The 19,541-nt window shown below is 49.6% G+C and overlaps 1 protein-coding gene across 3 annotated transcripts in view; it reads right to left on the reverse strand.

Annotated features, from left to right (window-relative positions):
- Nucleotides 1-19,541, reverse strand: part of LOC105492245 (zinc finger protein 423) — a 367,460-nt gene that overhangs the window by 328,151 nt on the left and 19,768 nt on the right. The window contains exon 2 of one of the 3 annotated variants that reach the window (XM_024796175.2): nt 6,154-6,222. The exons of the other annotated variants lie outside the window; for them this stretch is intronic. Within the exon in view, the coding sequence (XP_024651943.2) occupies nt 6,154-6,222 (69 nt within the window). The remainder of the gene's footprint in view (nt 1-6,153; nt 6,223-19,541) is intronic. 3 annotated transcript variants of the gene reach the window in all.

The raw sequence follows: 19,541 nt of genomic DNA on the forward strand, positions 1-19,541 counted from the left end.
AAATTTTAATCCTGAGCAGCCAAGAAAACAAAATGATCCTGACACTGGATGCACTCCTTGGGTTCTCAGACTGCAACCCTCCCCCAGGATTTCAATGTAGGTCCTGAGTATTTTTGTTTGTTTGTTTTGGCATTGAGCTAAAATGACATGAGAGGTGCTTGGAAAGTATTTTTCCCTATAAAGCAATGTCTTGCTCAGGTGACTGAAATTCCACCATTAGCTACTAATTCCTTTGGGTCAAACAGTGCTCTCCTTGGATATTCTTTTAAAAAGAAGATTCAGGCAGGATGCAGTGGTTCATGCCTGTAATACCAACATTTCGGAAGACCGAGGAAGGAGGACTGCCTGAGTCCAGGAGTTGCCAGCCTAGGCAACATAGTGAGGCCCCATCTCTACTAAAAATTTAAAAATTAGCCAGGCATGGTGGCATGCACCTGTAGTGCCAGCTACTGGGGAGGCTGAGGTGGGAGGATTGCTTGAGCCTGGGAGGTTGAGGCTGCAGTGAGCTATAATCATGCCACTGCACTCCAGCCTAGGTGACAGAGCGAGACCCTGTCTCAAAAAAAAAAGGAAGATTCCAAAGCGTTCATTGTAAATGTCTTAGTCTAAAGGAGAGGCCCAAGCAATGCTTCAGTCCTGGAAAAACAAAGTAGTAATAATAACAATAAGAGTAACAATAACTAACCTATACTGAGCAATCAGTATGCTCAAGGCACTATCCCAAGTACTGAGGACACAGTTGACTGCAAAGGCTTTTGAGAGGGTGAAGAAAAGCATGTGTCTATTTTAAATAAGAAGCTGCTAATATCTCCCCAAAATACCACCCCCAAGGCTGAGATCAGACACTTGGTGTCTTTCCAGCAGAGAAGCATCGCCGCATTTGCCATCTCGAAATAAGTCTGGCGTCTTTCACGGACAAAACTTTTGGCTGCCAAAGAGCTGGGGCATGCCTGAGGCTCTGGCCACCTGATGTCCTGGAGGGAGGGCCTTGCACAGAGTCCTAGCGCTGGAGAGGGGAGAGCAGGGGGAGGCAGGGGAAAGTTTACCTCGACACTTTTCCCTAAAATGCTGATCCTAGGTCTAGACAACAGAAAAGATGCTGCTAAAATTACTATGAAGTCTTTCCCCAAAAGGCATTTGGTTACATCTGATTTTAACTTGCGCTTGCAGAAGTCCATTCTCTGGGCCCATCCTGGGCTTCCAGATGAGGGTCTGGAAAGGGCCCCTGAGATTATAAACCCAATAAAAGAGACGCAGAGGCCTGAGGAGGACTTTCCAGGAAGGAAATGCAGAACAGCAACAGGAACACAGGTCCCATCAGACCAGGGTGCAGGTCACAGAGCCACAGAGCCACAGAGCCACAGAGACAGCCTGATACCGCCTTAGCCTGACTGAGGACAGCTGGGGAGAGCGGTGCTGGGCAGGAGGTGCTCAGGCAGAGCTGAGACCCTGAAGATAGGAGAAGTAGGGACAGCACAGTTACAGAACAAGGAAAATTAAGTAAGAAACAAGACCACCATGTCACTTATCCCAGCGTTCGTGTTGTGCACGTGTGCTTTGTCCATGCAGTTTGAGTCCATCCATCTTTGGACCCTACTAGATAAGTGCATGACAAGGTGTGGTTAGCTCCATTTTATCAATGAAGAGAATACGAGGCCCAGAGAGGTTAAGATACCATTTCAAGATCGCACAGCTGCAGCACCAGGCCTCCTACCTGCCAGTTCACAAATGCTCCATCTCTTCGCTCCAACATTCTGACCTTTTTTGAGTTCATCAGCTGTGCCAAGCCCTCCCCACTGCTAGGCATGGTGAGGCGTGTTCCACCACCACCAAAGCCCCATCCAGTGCCAGGCCTGCCATGGTCACCTCGCTACTCGTGTCTCAGTCACAGCTCACCAGTCCTTTTTCTCAGAAGGCTTCTGTGCAGTTGAAATCTAATTCCCCTACTCCTTGATGCACCGCCCCCCGGAATGGATCACATGATAGCATCACACCCACACCTACCTTTCCTAGAGCAAGGCCATATAAAAATCACTTGGAGGGATTGCTGAAACTCAGATGCCTGGGCTTCCACAGAGATTCTGACTCAGCAAAGCCTGGGTGGGGCCTGGGGATCTGCACTGCCACCAAGTTCCCAGGTGAGGCTGACCCCATGCTGTCCAATACAGTCGCTACTACCCTCATGTGAGTATTTAAATAAAAATTAACCAAAAGTAAAACAAACCGGGCATGGTGGTGCATACCTGTAGTCCCAGCTACTCGGGAGGCTGAGGCAGTAGGATCGCTGGAGCCCAGGAGTTCAAGTCTATAGTGAGCTGTGACTGCACCTGTGCATAACCACTGCACTCCAGCCTGGGCAACACAGAGAGATCCCATGTCGAAAAATAAAAAAAGCTGGGTGCAGTGGCTCTCACCTGTAATCCCAGCTACTCTGGAGGCTGATGTGGAAGGATCCCTTGAGGCTAAGAGTTTAAGACCTACCTGGGCAATATAGCAAGATCCCATCTCTTAAAAAATAAAAATAAATTAGCTGAGTGTTATGTGAATGCCTGTAGTCCCAGCTACTCCAGAGACGGAGTTGAGAGGATCACTTGAGCCCAGGAGTTCAAAACTACAATAAGCTGTAACCATGCCACTGTACTTCAGCTTGGGCAACAGGGCAAGACCCTGTCTCTAAAAAGAATAATAATAATTAATAAATAAATATTGTTAAAATAAATATTTTTATTTTTTTAAATTAAATCAAATTAAAAATGGCAATTCCTCAGTCCCACTAGCCAGGTGTCAAATGCTCAAAACCCACATGTGGCTAGTGGCTACCATATTGGACAGTACAGATATAGAATATTTCCATTATTGCCACAGAGGTCTATTGGACAGCACTGGTCTAGACTCTAGAGCACACGTTACTGTTAGTAATCATACGCTCATCAACGAGCATCTTTTCTTTTTGAGACAGAATCTCGCTCTGTCGCCCAGGCTGGAGTGCAGTGATGCGATCTCGGCTCACTGCAACCTCCGCCTCCTAGGTTCAAGCGATTCTCCCTGCCTCAGCCTCCCGAGTAGCTAGGATTACAGGCACCCACCACCTCGCCTGGCTAATTTTTGTATTTTTAGTAGAGACAGTGTTTCACCATGTTGGTCGGGCTGATCTCAAACTCCTGACCTCAGGTGATCCACCAGCCTTGGCCTCCCAAATTGCTGGATTACAGGCATGAGCCACTGCGCCTGGCCCATCCATGAGGAGCTAATTACAGATGGTCCCTGACTTAAAATGGTTAGACGTGCAATGGTGCGACCTCACAATTGTATGAAAGCAATACACATTTAGTAGAAACTGTACTTCAGTACAGTACTCATTCAATTACATGAGATATTCTTCCCTTTATTGTAAAATAGGCTTTGTGTTATATGAATTTGCCCAACTGTAGGCTAATGTAAGTGTTCCAAGGATGTTAAGATAAGCTGGCTAAGCCCTGATGTTTGTAGGTTAGGAGTATTATTAAAGGTATATTTGTTGAATAGGTGGATGGATGGATGGATGGATGGATGGATGAATGGATGATGAATGGATGAACGGATGGACGGATGGATGGATGGACAGACGGATGGACAGATGGATGGAAGGATGGACAGTGAGCTGAATGGCAAGAACTCCAAAACGGGCAGAGACTCCCAGTGACCTAACTCCTCTTGAAGGCAGCCCCCCTATCTCCCTTGATTGTCCTGCTAGAGCATGAACCCTCTGCTTAATCCCATAGCCCCTGCCCCAAAATATGAGCAGCAGAGGAATATCCGCTAGGCCCTGGATAACCATGTCCTGCTTAACCAAGAGGAAGCTCTGTTGGAAAAGAAAGTCAATTCTAAAATGCCTTTACTATTTTGAGTTCTTGGATACTTAGCAAACAAGAGCTGACAATCTGACTTCAATAGCTCCAGTTCTGAGTGTCTTAAAGACATTTCTTTCCAACTAAGTAACCCAAATAAATTTAGCTACTTTTTTTTAATAAGGAGAAATAATTAAAGAACAGATGGTGTTGCTTACTTTGAAATTTTTGCTCTAAAATAGATTTTGTGTGCACCTTGGTTGGAGTTCAACTCTCCCCCTCCCCCTTGCATTCGTGTGTCAGGAAAGGAGATCAGTTCACTAATTACCTGGCTGTCTTTTCCCTACAAGATCCCAATTTAAGAATCTCGTTTCATTCTAAGAAAATTAATTCAAAATGCCAAATAATTTAAAAATGTATTAAGATTCCCCTTAGACTAGAAAGCAAAAAGGAGCTTTCATTTGTCTGTTAAAAATCACCTTGGGTAGTAGATTGAAGTTTAGCTCTTAAGACTTGATCCCCACAATTGGGCTTTTGGCAAAAGCTATTGGTTCCATATGTCCACAAAATGTTTCATTTAAAATATATGTGCTTTTAAATTGGTCTCTGACCATTTCTATGCCACAGTCTCTAGCCGCTCCACGCATTTTCCCAACCCTTGGAGCCTTGTTCGCCTCGGAAGCTAGACTCTTTTATTTGCATTGGAGGTAACCTATTTCCAGCATGCCAAAACCTGTTCACTTTCAAAGCCACTTTTGGAGATTTTATAGCCTGAAATGGAATAAAATTTAAATTTAATAAAATTTGAGACCTGAACAAGAAAAAAAAAGAAAAACAGAACGGGTTTAAAAGCCAGCTACCCAGACACGGAGGAAAATATTCTGAGAAAACCCCACAGGGCGATGGGGCGGGGGCAGGGGCGGGGGGCGGTGGGGAGTTAGACCATGGTTAGCCTGCCAAATGTCATCTGGGGCTGGCTTTAGAAGAGAACCAGAGCTGGGGATGCAATGCAATTATTTAAATCCAGAAAGAAAAATGTTTGCTCCCAAATTTGGCAGCAGATGATTGCCTCTGATTCTTCCCGTTTCCAACTGATTCCATGCAAGCTTAAGTGGAGGAAGCTTCAGGCCCAAGAATGCGCAGGACGAGGATCCCACACCTGGACTCGAGGCGTGGTTTGCAAAGTGAAAAGTCCTGCTCTGTGATCAGGTGAACCGAGGGTCTCACTCTAAGGCCTTCAGGGGTGACAAAGCACATTTTTATTTAAACCACAGGTTGTAACAAGAAGGGATTTCTCTCTTCCTTTGTTTCTCTCTGTCTCTGCCTTTGTCCCTGGCTGGCAGCCCCCTCCTCTGCCCCTGCCGCTCTCTTTTTCCCTCCTCCTGGCTCCCGGGTGTGTGAAGGCCAAGCCTGGCTGTCACTCAGGCTCTTCTGTGGGCCCAGGGAAGGAGGCCACACGGGGCTCCCCAGGCCTCAGGGTATTTATTACCATCCCCAACAGCCCAGTCCCTCTGCAGCCTCCAAGGCTGTGCTCAAAGGCCGTGAGGTCTGCTGTGCACACCCATGAAAGGGACTCGGGGGGGCGTGTATTCAATGCCTCCAGTTGGGTTTTCCTCCTTCCCCCAGAGATGGTTCAATCACTTCCACATTTCCTGTCCTACTAGGGGAAAGAGCTAGGAAAACCGAAGACGAGTAAGAAGAAACACTCCAGCAGTCCCTGGTTGGCTATTGGAATTGGTGAATTCCAATAGCACGTGGGCAGGATCTCCTGATACAGGAGACCGTGGGAGTATCTGGGCTGAAAGGACTACCCGTTTGTCTAAGTCACCCCTGCAGGAATTTTTTTTTTTAAACGGAGTCTCTCTCTGTTGCCCAGGCTGGAGTGCAGTGGCGTGATCTCAGCTTGCTGTGACCTCCGCCTCCTGGGTTCAAGCGATTCTCATACCTCAGCCTCCTGAGTAGCTGGGATTACAGGTGCCCGCCACCACACCCAGCTAATTTTTGTGTTTTTAGTAGAGACAGGGATTCACCATGTGGCCAGGCTGGTCTCGAACTCCTGACCTCAGGCGATCCAACTGCCTCGGCCTCCCACAGTGTTGGGATTACAGGTGTGAGCCACCACGTCCGGTCCCCTACAGGAATTTTTAAATGCAAGTTAGATGGGGTCAAGATGACGTTGCTCCTTCATCCTCCCCCGGCAAGGCTCCTAGCTGAGTCAGAAGGGATGAGACCCACATTGTCAGAGAGAACTAAGCTCTAGTTCGAGCTCCTTCTGTCTGCCTACTTCCCTTGCCCCACCCCTCAGCCCAAGGCCTCCCCTGCTCACCCCTCTTCTTATGCATCCATGTCTTTCTTCTTTTACAGGGTAAAATCCATCCTTCTCCAGGAAGTTTTCCTGGGGGAATAAATACAGAATTTCTTATTGCAGGCTAGTAAGCATGTGCAATCTCCTGATGAAATACTACTTGTATGCCTATTTGACAGATGAGCAAACTGAGGCTCAGGCTACTTAAATGACTTACCCAGGTAGTCAGCTACGCAGCCAGGATTTAACTGTTTTTCCAGATACACAAGTGAATTTTCAAAGCCTCTGGATGGCCGACCCCCTGCCTTGAGCAAGGCCCTTCCCTGGGGTGTGGCCCAGAGGTCAGGATAGGAGGCCCTAAGGCATCCCCACTTTCTCATCAGACCACCCTGGTGACTAATGACTCTGGGCAAAGCAGAGAGGCCCAAGTGGGGGACAAGGCCTGTGATCGACCTTGAACTTAAGAAGCTCCAAGCTCTCACCAGCGTTGCTAATGGGCCAGGAGTAACCTGAGCCAGCCCTTGGATGGAAACTCAAGCCATTATGCCTGGCTGGCCTGCCGGCCGGCTGGCATCACTACCTGGACAGCAGCCTCACTTCTCCATTTCACGGGGCTTCTGTTCAGAGCAACCTTTTCTCTTGCAACAACAAAGCAGCTCCCATTTATCAAGCACTGACTAAGTGCCAGACACTCTGCTAAGCACTTTACACACATTATCTTGTTTAATCTTCACAGCTGTGCAGAAAAAAATGAGTGTTAATGCTGCATCACAGGCGAGGAAACTGAGGCTCAGAGAGGATAAGGAAGTTGCCCAAGGGCTCATGGATAGCTGGTAAGTTCAAAGCTGGTGTCTGAACAGGCCTGTGTTCCTAACCAGATCCTATGCTGCCCTTGGAAGGAGATTCTTGCTTGAGATAATGGGTAATTTGTTTTAACATTTTTTCAAAATGCTCTGCAACATTCTGAAGGGGAAAGAAAAAAGTTGTAACTTGTTAACTTGTTGGGGGGGAAAAGGAGGAGAAGGAGGCAGAGGAGACAGTGAGAGGAAGGTTGAGTAATCTGTAAAGTTATCATGATATCTGGTGGGAAAACACACACACACACACACACACACACACGTACACGCACCAACAGGCTTCATCTGCCATGTATCTGGGATTTTGTTTTAAAGGGACCGGACACAGTGACTGACACCTGTAATCCCAGCACTTTGGGAGACAGAGGTAGGAGGATCACTTGAGCTCAGGAGTCTGAGACCAGCTTGGGCAATATAGTGAGACCTCTCTACAAAAAAATAAAAATTTGGTACACACCTGTAGTCCCAAGCTGCTCAGGAGGCTGTGAGAAGATTGCTTGAGCCTAGAAAGTGGAGGTTACAGTGAGCCATATAATGCCACGGCACTCCAGCCTCGATGACAGAGTGATAATGTCTCAACAAAAAAAAAAAAATTGTTTTTAATTCAAAAGGGTAATTTTTCTCATCTAGGGCTTAGATTATTAGTGTCAAAACTGGGGGGGGAAAGTCCCAAAATAAATTATTCCCTGTCATGCTTCTAAGCTACCCAAGAGACTACTGAGCCCACAGCCAGGCATTGCATCCCCAGCCAGACACTGCACACGCCTCCTCAGAGTCCTCCCAGCAGTCCCAAAAGCAGAGATTAGAGCCCCCATCACAGGTAGGGACCCTGAGCCTCACAGAGAGTAAGGTACAGGCCCATGGTTCCTCAGTTGACAAGGGACAGAGCCAGGTTTTGAACCCAGGTCAGCCTGCTTCCAAAGCACTTCCACCCCGCTTCCAACTTCCCATCATGCCAGTCCCAAGTTGGGGGTGGGGGAGGTGTGCTGTTGCTCAGTGGTCTTGAGCCAGGAGAGAGAGCTACAGAGGTGCTACACAGAGCCCGAGTGGCAGGAGAGTGGCACTCAAATCCTCAGCTCTGGCCGGATTTCAGGAAGGCAGGAGCACTGGGTGGGGAGCCAGGAGACCTGGGTACCACCAGAGCTCCAAGATAAACTTGGGCAAGTCGCTTCACATCTCCAAGCCTTTCTAAGCCTCTGATGCCGTTTTCCTGCAGAACAGGAGCTTTTCTGGGTCTCTGTCCCAGAAGGAAACCTGACCCCTTCCTTTCCCTTCCTGGACCCCACCTCTCCACCAAATGCCATGCTGCCTAGAAAACGACAAGATTCCAGGGTGTCCCGTAAGCAGAGGCCCTGAGAATCCAGTGGGCGGGCACCTCCACACACCAGCAGCTGCCCTCCTCTCTGATGCAAAAGAAACTCGTGGGCTGGTTTTTAAGACTCGAAATAAAGTTTAAATATTACGTGGAAATTACTAAACAAATCAAATCACTGTTAAGTAGATGTCACGGCTTCCTCTAGACAATACATTTAATGAAGATTATTGTCCTCCTGGTTATAGTTTTAGATTTGCATTTTATTATCAGAGAACCACTTATGCATTACTCCAGGATTTTCATTAGGTAAATAAATTTTTATGTGGATTTCATTATATTCCCTTGGCTGAAATCCTGATCACTTAACAGCAAGAATGCTGCTCCGACATCCTGTGTGTCAATCAGGATGTAACTGTTTCCTTTGGTTGTTGAAAATTACTTTTTAAAAAACCTAGTGTTGATGGCAAAAGGAAGAGAGACAGGGTCAGAACTCTGGGTAGATTTTGTGTCCAGTTCTTTTGCTGAAACACACACACACCCTAAAAGAAATTTTCTATTTAAAAATAACACGTATAATTTTACATACATGGGATATATAAGCTCCCGCTCGCTCTTTCTCTCCATACATATATATGAAATATACTTCTTTTTTCCTGGTGTCACTTTGGCCACTCAGATGTAAACTGACACAATGGCACTGGGTCTAACAGGACTGAGGTCCAGGCCAGTACCAGAGAAATAAAGTTGAAAGAAACAAGCTTGGAAGAAGCAGGAAGGAAAGCAGTGGGGGAGACATTCCGGGAAACGCAGCCATCAGCAAGAAAAAAAAAAAAAATCTTTTCTAAGAAGTCTAATATGAAGCAATTAAGCTAATTGGAATCTAGATTGTAGTGGGTGCCTCCGGAAACTTGAGACCAGGGGACTCTCTTGCTGGAAAATCACACCTCAATATCAATGAGTAAGGGAGAGAATGAATGAAGCGGTCAGAAACAGACCATAACATCCAGACCTAATCCATCCAGCCCCCGAAGACACAGGCGGTTCCAGGCCCTTTCCTATGGACCAACAAGGTTTCAGAAGAATTTACTAACAATAAAATTTATTGCTTATTGAAAAGGGCTGGCCAGGTGTGGTGGCTCACGATTATAATCCCAGTACTTTTGGAGACCAAGACAGGTGGATCTCTTGAGCCCAGGAGTTCAAGACCAGCCTAGGCAACATAGTGAAACCTCTATCTCTACAAAAAATACAAAAATTAGCCAGGCATGGTGTCATGCACCTGTAGTCCCAGCTCCTCAAGAGGCTGAGGCCAGAGGACTGCTTGAGTCTGGGAGGTCGAGGCTTCAGTGAGCAGAGATTGCACCACTGCACTCCAGCCTGAGTGAAAGAGCAAAACCCTGTCTCAAAAAATAAAAAAGAAAGGGCTGTAACATGCCAGGGATGGGCTTTGATGTGCATTATTACACCCCTCTTTGGTCAATCCAGCCCAGAGGACACAAAGAGAACCTTCCAAGATGCCTTTCTTAAGAGCAAATGAGAGAGGCAAAGCTCTCAATATGGCCGGGGCACACAGCAGCAGGGGCTACCCAATAAGCGGTGAAGGGGAAGGGGAACAAGTCAGGCTGGATGGCTTCATGGCATCTTCAACCTTAACTCCTGCCCAGAACCAAGACTCTGATGTTGAGGTCCCAGTCCCTAATCACCTGTGTGATTTGGGGAAGGTCATTACCCTCCCTGACCCTGTTTCTTGCCTATGATAATAATAATAACAGCACCAACCTCACAGAGTTGCTGTGACAATCGAAAGAACTGAATAGGGACTGCTTATGTCTAGTGCCTGGGACGCAGGAAGGAATCAATACATGTTCACCATTACAGGGAATGTTTTCTACACAAAACCATCAGCCTGAATGTGAGTCACTTTCCGACAGTTCTTTCCAACTGTTGATGACTTACCAAAACTACCTGGACTCCAATGCCAAGTTCTTTAAGGATGCAATAAAACCTCCTTAATCTTCAATCCCAAAATTAGTCACCTGTGATACTCAAGTAGAGATTTGACTAAGCATTTCTCTCTGACCTTTGAAAAGGCCAATGGGGAAGAAAGCAAAGGGAGATGACAAAATGAGGATGCCTGCAAGGAGGGTCCCCAAGTGCAACAATGGTCCTCTTCAGGGGGACGTTCCGGAGGGTTTGATTTTCTTCTCTATAGTTTTGTGTAGTATTCTTATCTGCTGCAATTGAGCAAGTATTGCAACATTTTAAGGATTTTACCATTCTGTGAAGGAAAGGATATTAAAAAATATAATTGCCAAGCAGCTCAGAAACATCTTCCGCATTTAATAAAAGAGATACATCTCCCGGCCCAGGTCAGCCATCTGACCTCATCACCCCACTTCTCCCGATCACCTGCTCACTCTAGCCTCCAGCCACAGACCAGGCCCCCACCTCATCCCTCCTCAAACACGCCAGACAGTCTTCACCAGTTCCCCCACCCCTCATCCTTCCTTGTCTTCCTGAGCCCTTGTCTCTAACAAACTGTATACATTTCACTTCCTTGTCTGGTTACCAACAACAACAAGCAGAACATCAGCTCCAGGAGGGCAGGGGTTTGGATGTTTCCCACTCCGGCAGCAAGAACCCTACCTAGTCTGGGACATGACAGACGCTCAGTAATACTTGATTGGATGGATGAATGAATGAATGAATGAATGAACAGCTAACTTTTTTTTTTTTTAGAGTTGCGGTCTCATTCTATCTCCTAGGCTTGGAGTGCAGTGGCTCAAGCATAGCTCACTGAAGCCTTGAACCCCTGGGCTCAGGTAGTTCTCTCACCTCAGCCTCTCGAGTAGCTGGGACTACAGGCATGTGCCACCATGCCAGGCTAATTTTTGGATTTTTATTTTTTGTAGAGATAGGGTCTATGTTACCTGGACTGGTCTCAAACGCCAGGCTTCAAACAATCCTACTGCCTCGGACTCTGGAAAAATTATGTTACGTTGCCCTTTTTTTTTTCAGTGGGGGTAGAGAAAGAGCTATTCCATTCTTTTTCTGGGGGTAGAAAATCCCCTAACCCTGGGATTACAGGCGTGAGCCACCATGCCCAGTCTGAATGATTAACTTGAAATCATCATTACCCATTTATTAAAGCAGCCCCAAGAATCTCTCTTTACACACTTTCTTAGTGACCCTAGTGCGAACGGCTAAAAGAACTTCTTGGAAGGACAAGCGCAAGCCACTTCGTTGACTCTTCTCCGATTCAGACTTTTCACGAAATTCAGAGTGGCCTCCTGCCCAAAGAGCACCACGAGATGGCCCATCTCCAGGGTCCTGACCCCACATTCCAAATTCGGGCATTTTTCTTGAAGAGCATTTATCACTCAATCAAGCCACCCACCCTGCCAACCCTGAATAACACCACTTACAGGAGGCTCGGCCATCACTGCTTAGAATCTCACTTGTCCTCAAATATCTCCTGTTTATCTTGGTAACAGTCTACATGAATAGTCCGTTTGTTGGAAGAACATAATATTTTCCTTGGCTTTTAGGCAACAGTCTGGCAAATGAGCATTTCCCCATGTAACTTGTGATGGCTTTATGCGAGCAGTTAATTAGAATTACACAGACATGTTTATAGAAGTTTAAATGAAGCATAGTTCGAGTTTGTGAAAATATATATAATTACTCACACCGACACTTCCCACTGAAAAAGAAAAGGCAACATAACATAAGCAAGTTCCCTAAAAGCAACAGCAGGGGTCTAGAAAAGCCTCCGCCAGCTTACACGGCTCCACTTTGAGGGACTTGGGGAGACTGCGCCCTGTTGGGGAACCCACAGACCCACCACTGAATGCTTTGCTCATTAGATTGACAATGCAGCCAACATATTCCCAAAAGAGCCCCTGGGTGGGCGCCATGCTCCAGGCGAGTCCTGTGTGGATCCATGTACATATGCTATACTCCCGCCCACACACACGCAGAAAGGCCATAATTCGTCCCACAACCAGCTACGGAGGAGGGGTCTGGAGACCCAGGGAGGCTCCTTCTCTACCCTCAGGGAGAGTGAACAGTATTTTTGGCAGCCTGAGGACTCAAATTAGGGAGGCTTCATGGCAGGCTGGCCTGTGGCCTTCAAGACTCTTCCTAGCCTGGTTCCACTCGCCTCCTGGTCTGATCCCTGCTCCCTCTGGGCCCTCTTTCACCCTCTAATGTTGCCAACCCAGCCAGGGCAAGCCATTTTCTCCTCTATCCCCAGTCCCACGCCAACAATGCAGCAGCACCCACATCATGTGGCTGTCCCCAGACCCACGTCATCTGAGCCCTGGAGATGGTCAAGCCGGCTATTCCAGGCAGGGCATGCCTTAAAGTTATTCAGATTGCTTGTTAAACTTGAAGGAACCACAGCCAACTCTTTCCACCTCTGTGTTGTGTAGAATGACCAACTGGCTCCCAGCTCAGCCTTACAATCTGGCACTGGCAATCCTCACAACGGAACTGCTTTCCCAGGAGTGGGCTGGGCTGGATAACCCTGAAATGGAAGGATCCCACTATCTCATGGGCAGAGGGAGTCCCCAGCAGTGTAAACGAGCCCTCCTTCCTTGAGCCCGAGAGTTGGAGGTGGCGGTGAGCCATGGTTACACCACTGCATTCCAGCCTGAGTGACAAAGTAACACCCTGTCTCTAAATAAAAATGTAAAAATAAAAACTGTCCTGGAGCAAAGTGACCAAACCTGTGCAGACAAGGGTCAGATTCAGATGTCCAGACCAGCATCCATGTTGCCCCCTGGCTTCAGGGCCACCTACCAGGCAGGAAGGCTGAACTGTGTCCAGACTCCCTTCCTCAGCCCACTCTGCTGCACAGGCGTGCCCTACTTCCACAAGTGGATTTTTTCACAGAAGTGGCCCTTGGAGAAGCCCTGCCAGCAATTCCAACACTGTCAAGAGAAGTCAGGTCCATGGGCTCATGGAGACGTTTTGTCTCTCCTCTTCCTCAAAGAACAAAGAATAGGAAGAAATGTGGGGGCTCCAGTGGAGAGGAGGACAGAAACGGGAAAAAAGAGACAGGAATTCAGGTAAGATGGGGGACCAGCGGCTCCTTCATTCAGTCAACATCTCCTAAATGCCAGCTACATGCCAGGCACTGTGAATCCCTTCTCCATCCCACTGACCCTTTCTCCTGAAGCCTAGGGACACAGGAGTGGACAAGTCAAACCTGGCCCCTGTCCGGGGACAGCTGAGCGGCCACTGAGGAAGGAACTGTAAACAAGTGAATACATCAATAAATTCCTACTGAGAACAACTAACATGACATTAAAAAGAGCAAGAGAGAGACAGTAACAGCAGTGGGCCCACTTTGGGAGAAAGGGGTCAGGAAAGGCCGTGCAGAGGAGGGGACATTGAACCTGAGTCCAGAAGGAGGAGAAGGAGCCAGGCAGGCTAGTACAGAGAAAGAGTCTCAGTCACAGGGAAAGCAGTGCAGAGGAAGGAACGGCACAGTCCTAGGACATGAGTTGAGGCCGGGGGACTGATGAGATGTGAAGGAGAGCTCCCATGACATAAGGGAGATGCTCTGGAACCTTGCATGAGAAGAGACAGCCGCTCACACAGGCTCCCCCAGACAGTGCTGGGTGCTCCCCAGCAGTCTTTCCCCCTCCTTCTTTCTTGTTGGCCTAACTCAAATTTTGCTCGAACATCCGCAGAGCCACTAACTCCAAACGGAGCTCCGTATGTTGGCCTGAGATTGGTGCAGGATGTTCAAGGGATGCCGTTGTCAACACAGTAAGATGCAAGGGAGGGAACATGGGGCCATTTAGGAGAGGTATCCTTCCCCTAAAGACAGGCCTGTGTCAGGGAGCTTCTCTCTCCTGGTCTTTGGACCCTGATGTGTCGGGGGTGATGTCCGGCACCACAGCAGCCATTTCTTCTTCATGAGGAGACAAATTCGAGGGCACCAGTCAACGTGTTGAGCAAGACAGAGCATAAAGACAGACGGCAGCTGGGTCTCTGCTGACAGTACTGAGCTGCTCAGCTAAGTTCTCTGCAGCCACACTCCCTCCACACTTTTCATCCTAGGAGATCTCACAGCCCCTTATGCTTGAGCTTTTCTGAACTTGGATTGCATGTCTTGCAGCTCAAAGCATCCCAGGTGATACAATCCTGTTTCAGACAGCCAGTTCCACCAAAATGGAATTTCTGGCCTGACTGCTTGCTCTTCTTTCCAGAAGATGCTGCAGGTTTCTGCACCACTACCTGCCAAGAGGAGCCCCAACTATCAGAGATGCATCCCTCTCTCCAGGGGAATTCCAGAACCTCAGGGTATGAGGGGGAACACCTGGCCAGAGCCAGAGCAGTGACATGGTCAAAGTACAGCTCATGAAGACTGAGGCAGGGGGAGAAGAGGAGAAAGCGTTATGCTTAATGACACCACCCAGAAATAAAGAGTTAAAGAAACCTCAAAGCGCCTGAGTCCACGTTTTACAGTGAAACTGTTCTTTGCTCATTTTATCTTTGTAAATCTCTCTTTACTTATTTTATCTTTGCCTTCAAGAACCCTAGGAGATGGGTTCACTTTCCCTATTTTATAATTGGAGAAACAAATCATATAGGGTCAGGGTTAAGAGGGCAGATCAAATAAATCCCAGTATCTCCTATTATTTACCAGGTTGGTGACTTCGGGCAGCTGTATGACCTTGGGCCGCAGAGCCTCAGTTTCCTCACCTATAAAGCGGAACTAATGTAACTACCAGCTGGAGCTGCTGTGAGAACAGCATGAGACCACCATAAAGGGCACGAAACTCCCAGTGACTTCCCAAGGTAGTCCATGATGAAGGCCTGGAAGCACACTGGGATCAACAGGAGTTGTTCTCCAAGGGGACACCTGGGACACCCAGACTATGGGGCAGAGTGCTGCATGGTGAAGAAATTATCTATAAAGTCCGAGCACGGTGGCTCACACCTATAATCCCAGCACTTTGGGAGGCCAGGGCGGGCAGATCACCTGAGGTCAGGAGTTCTAGACCAGCCTGGCCAATACAGTGAAACTCTGTCTCTACTGAAAAAAAAAAAAAAAATACAAAAAAATTAGCCAGGCGTGGTGGTGCGTGCCTGTAGTCCCAGCTACTGGGGAGGCAGAGGCAGGAGAATCACTTGAACCAAGGAGGTGGAAGTTGCAGTGAGCACTCCAGCCTGAGTGACAGAACAAGACTCTATCTCAAAAAGAAAAAAGGAAGGTGTCGGTATTCATCAGTTTCAGCTGCTTTCTTTGTTGCTTCTGACTTTTCCTCCTCTAAAGTGGAGGCTCCATAAACGCACCAAATACCTGAGGGCCCTGGCCGCCAAGGCTGGGTCATCTGGGGTGTGGCAGGCATCATTCCTCAGCTAGAAATCCAACTCCAGCCCTGACGCTTTGTCAAACCATTCCCTTAATGGACAGGTATTATTCTGGGCCCACTTAACTCCAGTAGATTCCAAAATCGGGCCAAGCCAGCTGACCGAGCTGGGCGGCGATGATGCCTGAGTCTGAAAAACAGATTCTGAGCTCATGAAATGCCTGTCTTCTGGGGCAGCAGGCTCCAGAGAGATCTGCTGAGGAAAAGGCCAGGAATGTTCTGAGCAAAGACAAACTCCTGGGAATAAGAGTGTGACCTCGCAAAGCGACTCCCTGTCCATATCTCCACCCTCAGCCAATATGGACCTCAGGAGAGCTTGAACTCACAGCCACTGGGTCAAAGCCAGAAGGCCCAGGAAAAGCTCCTCAAATAGGCAGGGCCTGTGTGGGGCACAAGGGGGAAGGGTACAGCCAAAAGATGCAGGAGCAGTTATGACAGGTCAGAACAGGGCACCCGAGGGGTCAGGTGAATCGCTGACCTCAAGTCTACAGGGCACATGGTGAACAGAGAGGACCCACTGCAAGCAGGACCCTAAATTCCCCAGGGGCCAGGCAGGGATGTCAATGAGTGACTTCAACCAAGGTCTGGACTGTGATGGACAGAACAGACATGCCCACCTACAGAAGCAGTCACCACCCCTAGCCCCAGGATGGTAGCCAAGCCTGAAGGGGAACCTTAAAGTCCCAGATCTACCCATTGCTTAGGAGACATAAGCAAGAACTCTGATTTTTTTCTGTGACATTTCCAGATCTCTCAATGTTGATTTCTTTCTTTCAAACACAGCGCAAGCCAATCAAAACACATCTGTGAGCAATACTCAGCCTCGAGCCTCCAGTCTGCAGCCTTCATCTAAAAGTTGGAAGGGTCACATAAAGGAGTGGGCGCTCAGGCGAGCAACCCTCCTCCTCGCCCAGCCCTGCCATGCCTGGCCTCTCATGGGACGCTGATTGGAACTGGGGTCCACGTACAAGCTTGGGGAGGTTTATCAGCTTTCACAAGCTCCGCCCAGCAGGCAACACCCAGAGCCCAGGACTCCAGCCAGGGGAACACCTCTCCGCAGAGAAAAACCTCAGCACTCGGCTCTTCCTGGAGCCTGAATTTCCTCCCCAAACAGGATGGATTTACGTGCGAGAGCAAAGGCCTGCGCATGCGCCCAGCTCCAGACCCCGGTATTTATACAGTTTCATAAACTGCAAGCGATTATTTTGTTTCCTAAGAACAATCACTATGCAAATGAAACCTCCAGCTAATACAAACAGGGCTGTTAAATTCACTTGCCAATGTTTATGAAAAGAAACTCAGCCTGGCCCTGACCAAGCTCGCTAAGAAAATGTTTAATCACAAGACACATTTGAGTGAGGAAATTAGGCAAATAAGAAAAGATGTCCTGACTTCGCTCCCAGAGCCCCCTCCCACCCTCCCACCTCCCAACCCCTCCTTTATTCGGCAAGACAATGATGGTGAAATGAAAAGGTTCCCAGAGGACAGACAGATGTCAAGGCTTAAGAAGGAAAAGGCAGAAAATGCAGAGATTAGGGAAGCACTGGTTCCCAAATTTCAACAGCCCCCTCAGGACCTTCCCACTGTATATGTTACACTTGTTTTTCAGGGATTTCGTGGGAAGGGAGGAGGGGAGCATGTGCAGGGGTGCAGAAGGGCTGGGTGGGCAGGGAGAGCAGAGAGGGCAGGCAGAAACTCCAGGCTGCTCCTGGATCCTGGCTCTCGCACTTGGCTCCCGTACTCAGTCAGGCCACTGGACCACAGAACTGGAACTCAGGATGGAGTGAGTTCCCAGCTGGGGCGGGCAGCGGCCTTGGCTTCCCACAGCCTGTCACAGGGCAGGGGACAGGCTTGGGGACCCAGCCAACACCCGAGCAGGACAGGGTGAAGATCCCAAGTCCTCAATGGGCTGGGAGGTTGTCCCTGAAGAGTTAACAGCCCCTGTGTCAGGATCGATTGGAGGATGTTAGAGCGAAGAAAAATCATCTCTTGCCTGGGCTTAAGGCCCTGCAGTTCCACCACATACAGCCTACGTAATCTCAAACAAGTGATTCCTCTCTCGGTGCCTCAGTTGCCTCATCTTGAAAATACAGACTGAGAGAGCATGACCACAGGACTGTGACAATACAAAGAGACCCTAAACATAAACAGTCAGCAGTCCTGGGAACACAGGCATGTTTGATGGAGGTTAGCTATCTGCTCCAAGTCCCTCAATGCACAGATGAGGCCCAGAGAGGGTTGGTGGAGTTTCCTGAGTCACACAGATCAACAGCAGACAAAGGATTTGACCCTGGCTCCAGCCTCTCCAGCAGAGATTTAGGGGAAGAATGGGTGGAGGCCAGGACTGGGCCCTGCCCTGCGTCCCCTCTGGGAAGCACGCTCGCCAAGGAGGCGGTGGTAGGAGGGACCTCTGGAGCCACTGCTCCCTGGGGTTGGGGGAAACCAGAGCCTGGTCCTGGCAGGGCCTCCCAGGGGCCCAGGCAGGGGCAGCTGTCCAGAACTGTCTGTCCACAGAGGGGGCAGGGAAGCTGCCACTCGGAGCACGCTGTGTGCCAGTCCCTGGGGCCGGGCCGGCTCAGCCTGCAGGCTCCATCCAGAGCCCGCCCCAGGGGATGCTGGGGGAGAGCGCCAGGATCAGAGCCGCAGGCTGCACGCTCCCCTCCCCCAGCAACAGGGGACTAAAGTGGGTCAAGGAGGAAGGAGGGGGCCCAGGAGGGCTGGGGGAGGGGCCAAGGAGCTTGAGAAGGCACCCAGGGGGAGGGGACCAGGGGAGGATGCCTGGAAAAGCAAAACCATGTGTGCAGTGCGCCTTGGGGGGCCAGGGCTGAGCGGCAGAGGGGCTGCTGAGGCCTTGGGGGGAGTCTCAGAATCACCTCCGGATTAACACCAGGGGGGCTGAGCCTTGGCTCTTGCCCCAGAAAGTCGGTCCTTCGTTTTCTCCTACCCCCTGGCCTTGGGGGGCCCCCTCTTCTCCAAGCCCCTCAGCCTCTTCCAGAGCCCCCACACTCCATGGGCCCCCAGCCAAGGGGTCTGTGAGGAGCACTTTCAATCAGTGCTGGTCCCCTGGCTCAGCCCTGGCCTTGGGCCCAGCTGTCCAGCCGGGAGGTGGGGTCTGAGGAGGGTGGAGAGAATACAGTCAACCCCCTCCTGGGCCCAGACTCAGCGGGACTGTGGTGGTGCCAGGCCAAGTCAGGCCCCGTCACCGGGAAGAAGGGTGAGCGTGGGCCCCATGTCCCCGCAGAGGTGTTCCAGGGGGGCCCGGTGCAAAATAAAAGGGAGGAAGGCAGGAAATGGTGAAGAGCGATGCCCCCTAGACAGGAGGGGAAGCCAGGTCCCGGGCCCCTCAGAGACAGGGCTGGGGGCCCACAGTACGATCCAGGGAGATGTGAGCCAGTGGGCAGCCTCCACCCCCAGCTGGGCCTGACCCAATCGTCAGCTTCTCTCCCAGCTCCCCCACCCGGCATGGCCCAAAAAAAAGGGAAGCAACCACCCAAGCAACTCGATATGGTCCAGAAACCTCCAGGGTCCCCAGGTTCCAGGAAGCCTGCATAGGAGGTGGTGGAGGGCAGAGGATGCAGAGAGTCCAGGCCCCGGGAGTGAGGTTTCAGCGGGGAGGGAAAGAAAAGCTGCTGCTCCCGGGTGTTGGTGCCAGTTGACAGGCAGCCGGGAAAACGAGGCCCAGGAGGGGCACACACCCACAGGTTCCAACTCAAGCCCCAGGGAAAATGCTGATGGGAAGAAGAGGCAGGCTTCTAGGCCAGGTCCTGGGCCCAAGGAGCAGTTTGGGTAGAGACAGAGAGAGGCCCAGAGAACAGGGCCCGGTTTTGAATCCCTCAGCAAGGCCACCTA

Source organism: Macaca nemestrina, chromosome 18, assembly GCF_043159975.1.
Source record: "Macaca nemestrina isolate mMacNem1 chromosome 18, mMacNem.hap1, whole genome shotgun sequence".
NCBI classification, from domain to species: domain Eukaryota; kingdom Metazoa; phylum Chordata; class Mammalia; order Primates; family Cercopithecidae; genus Macaca; species Macaca nemestrina.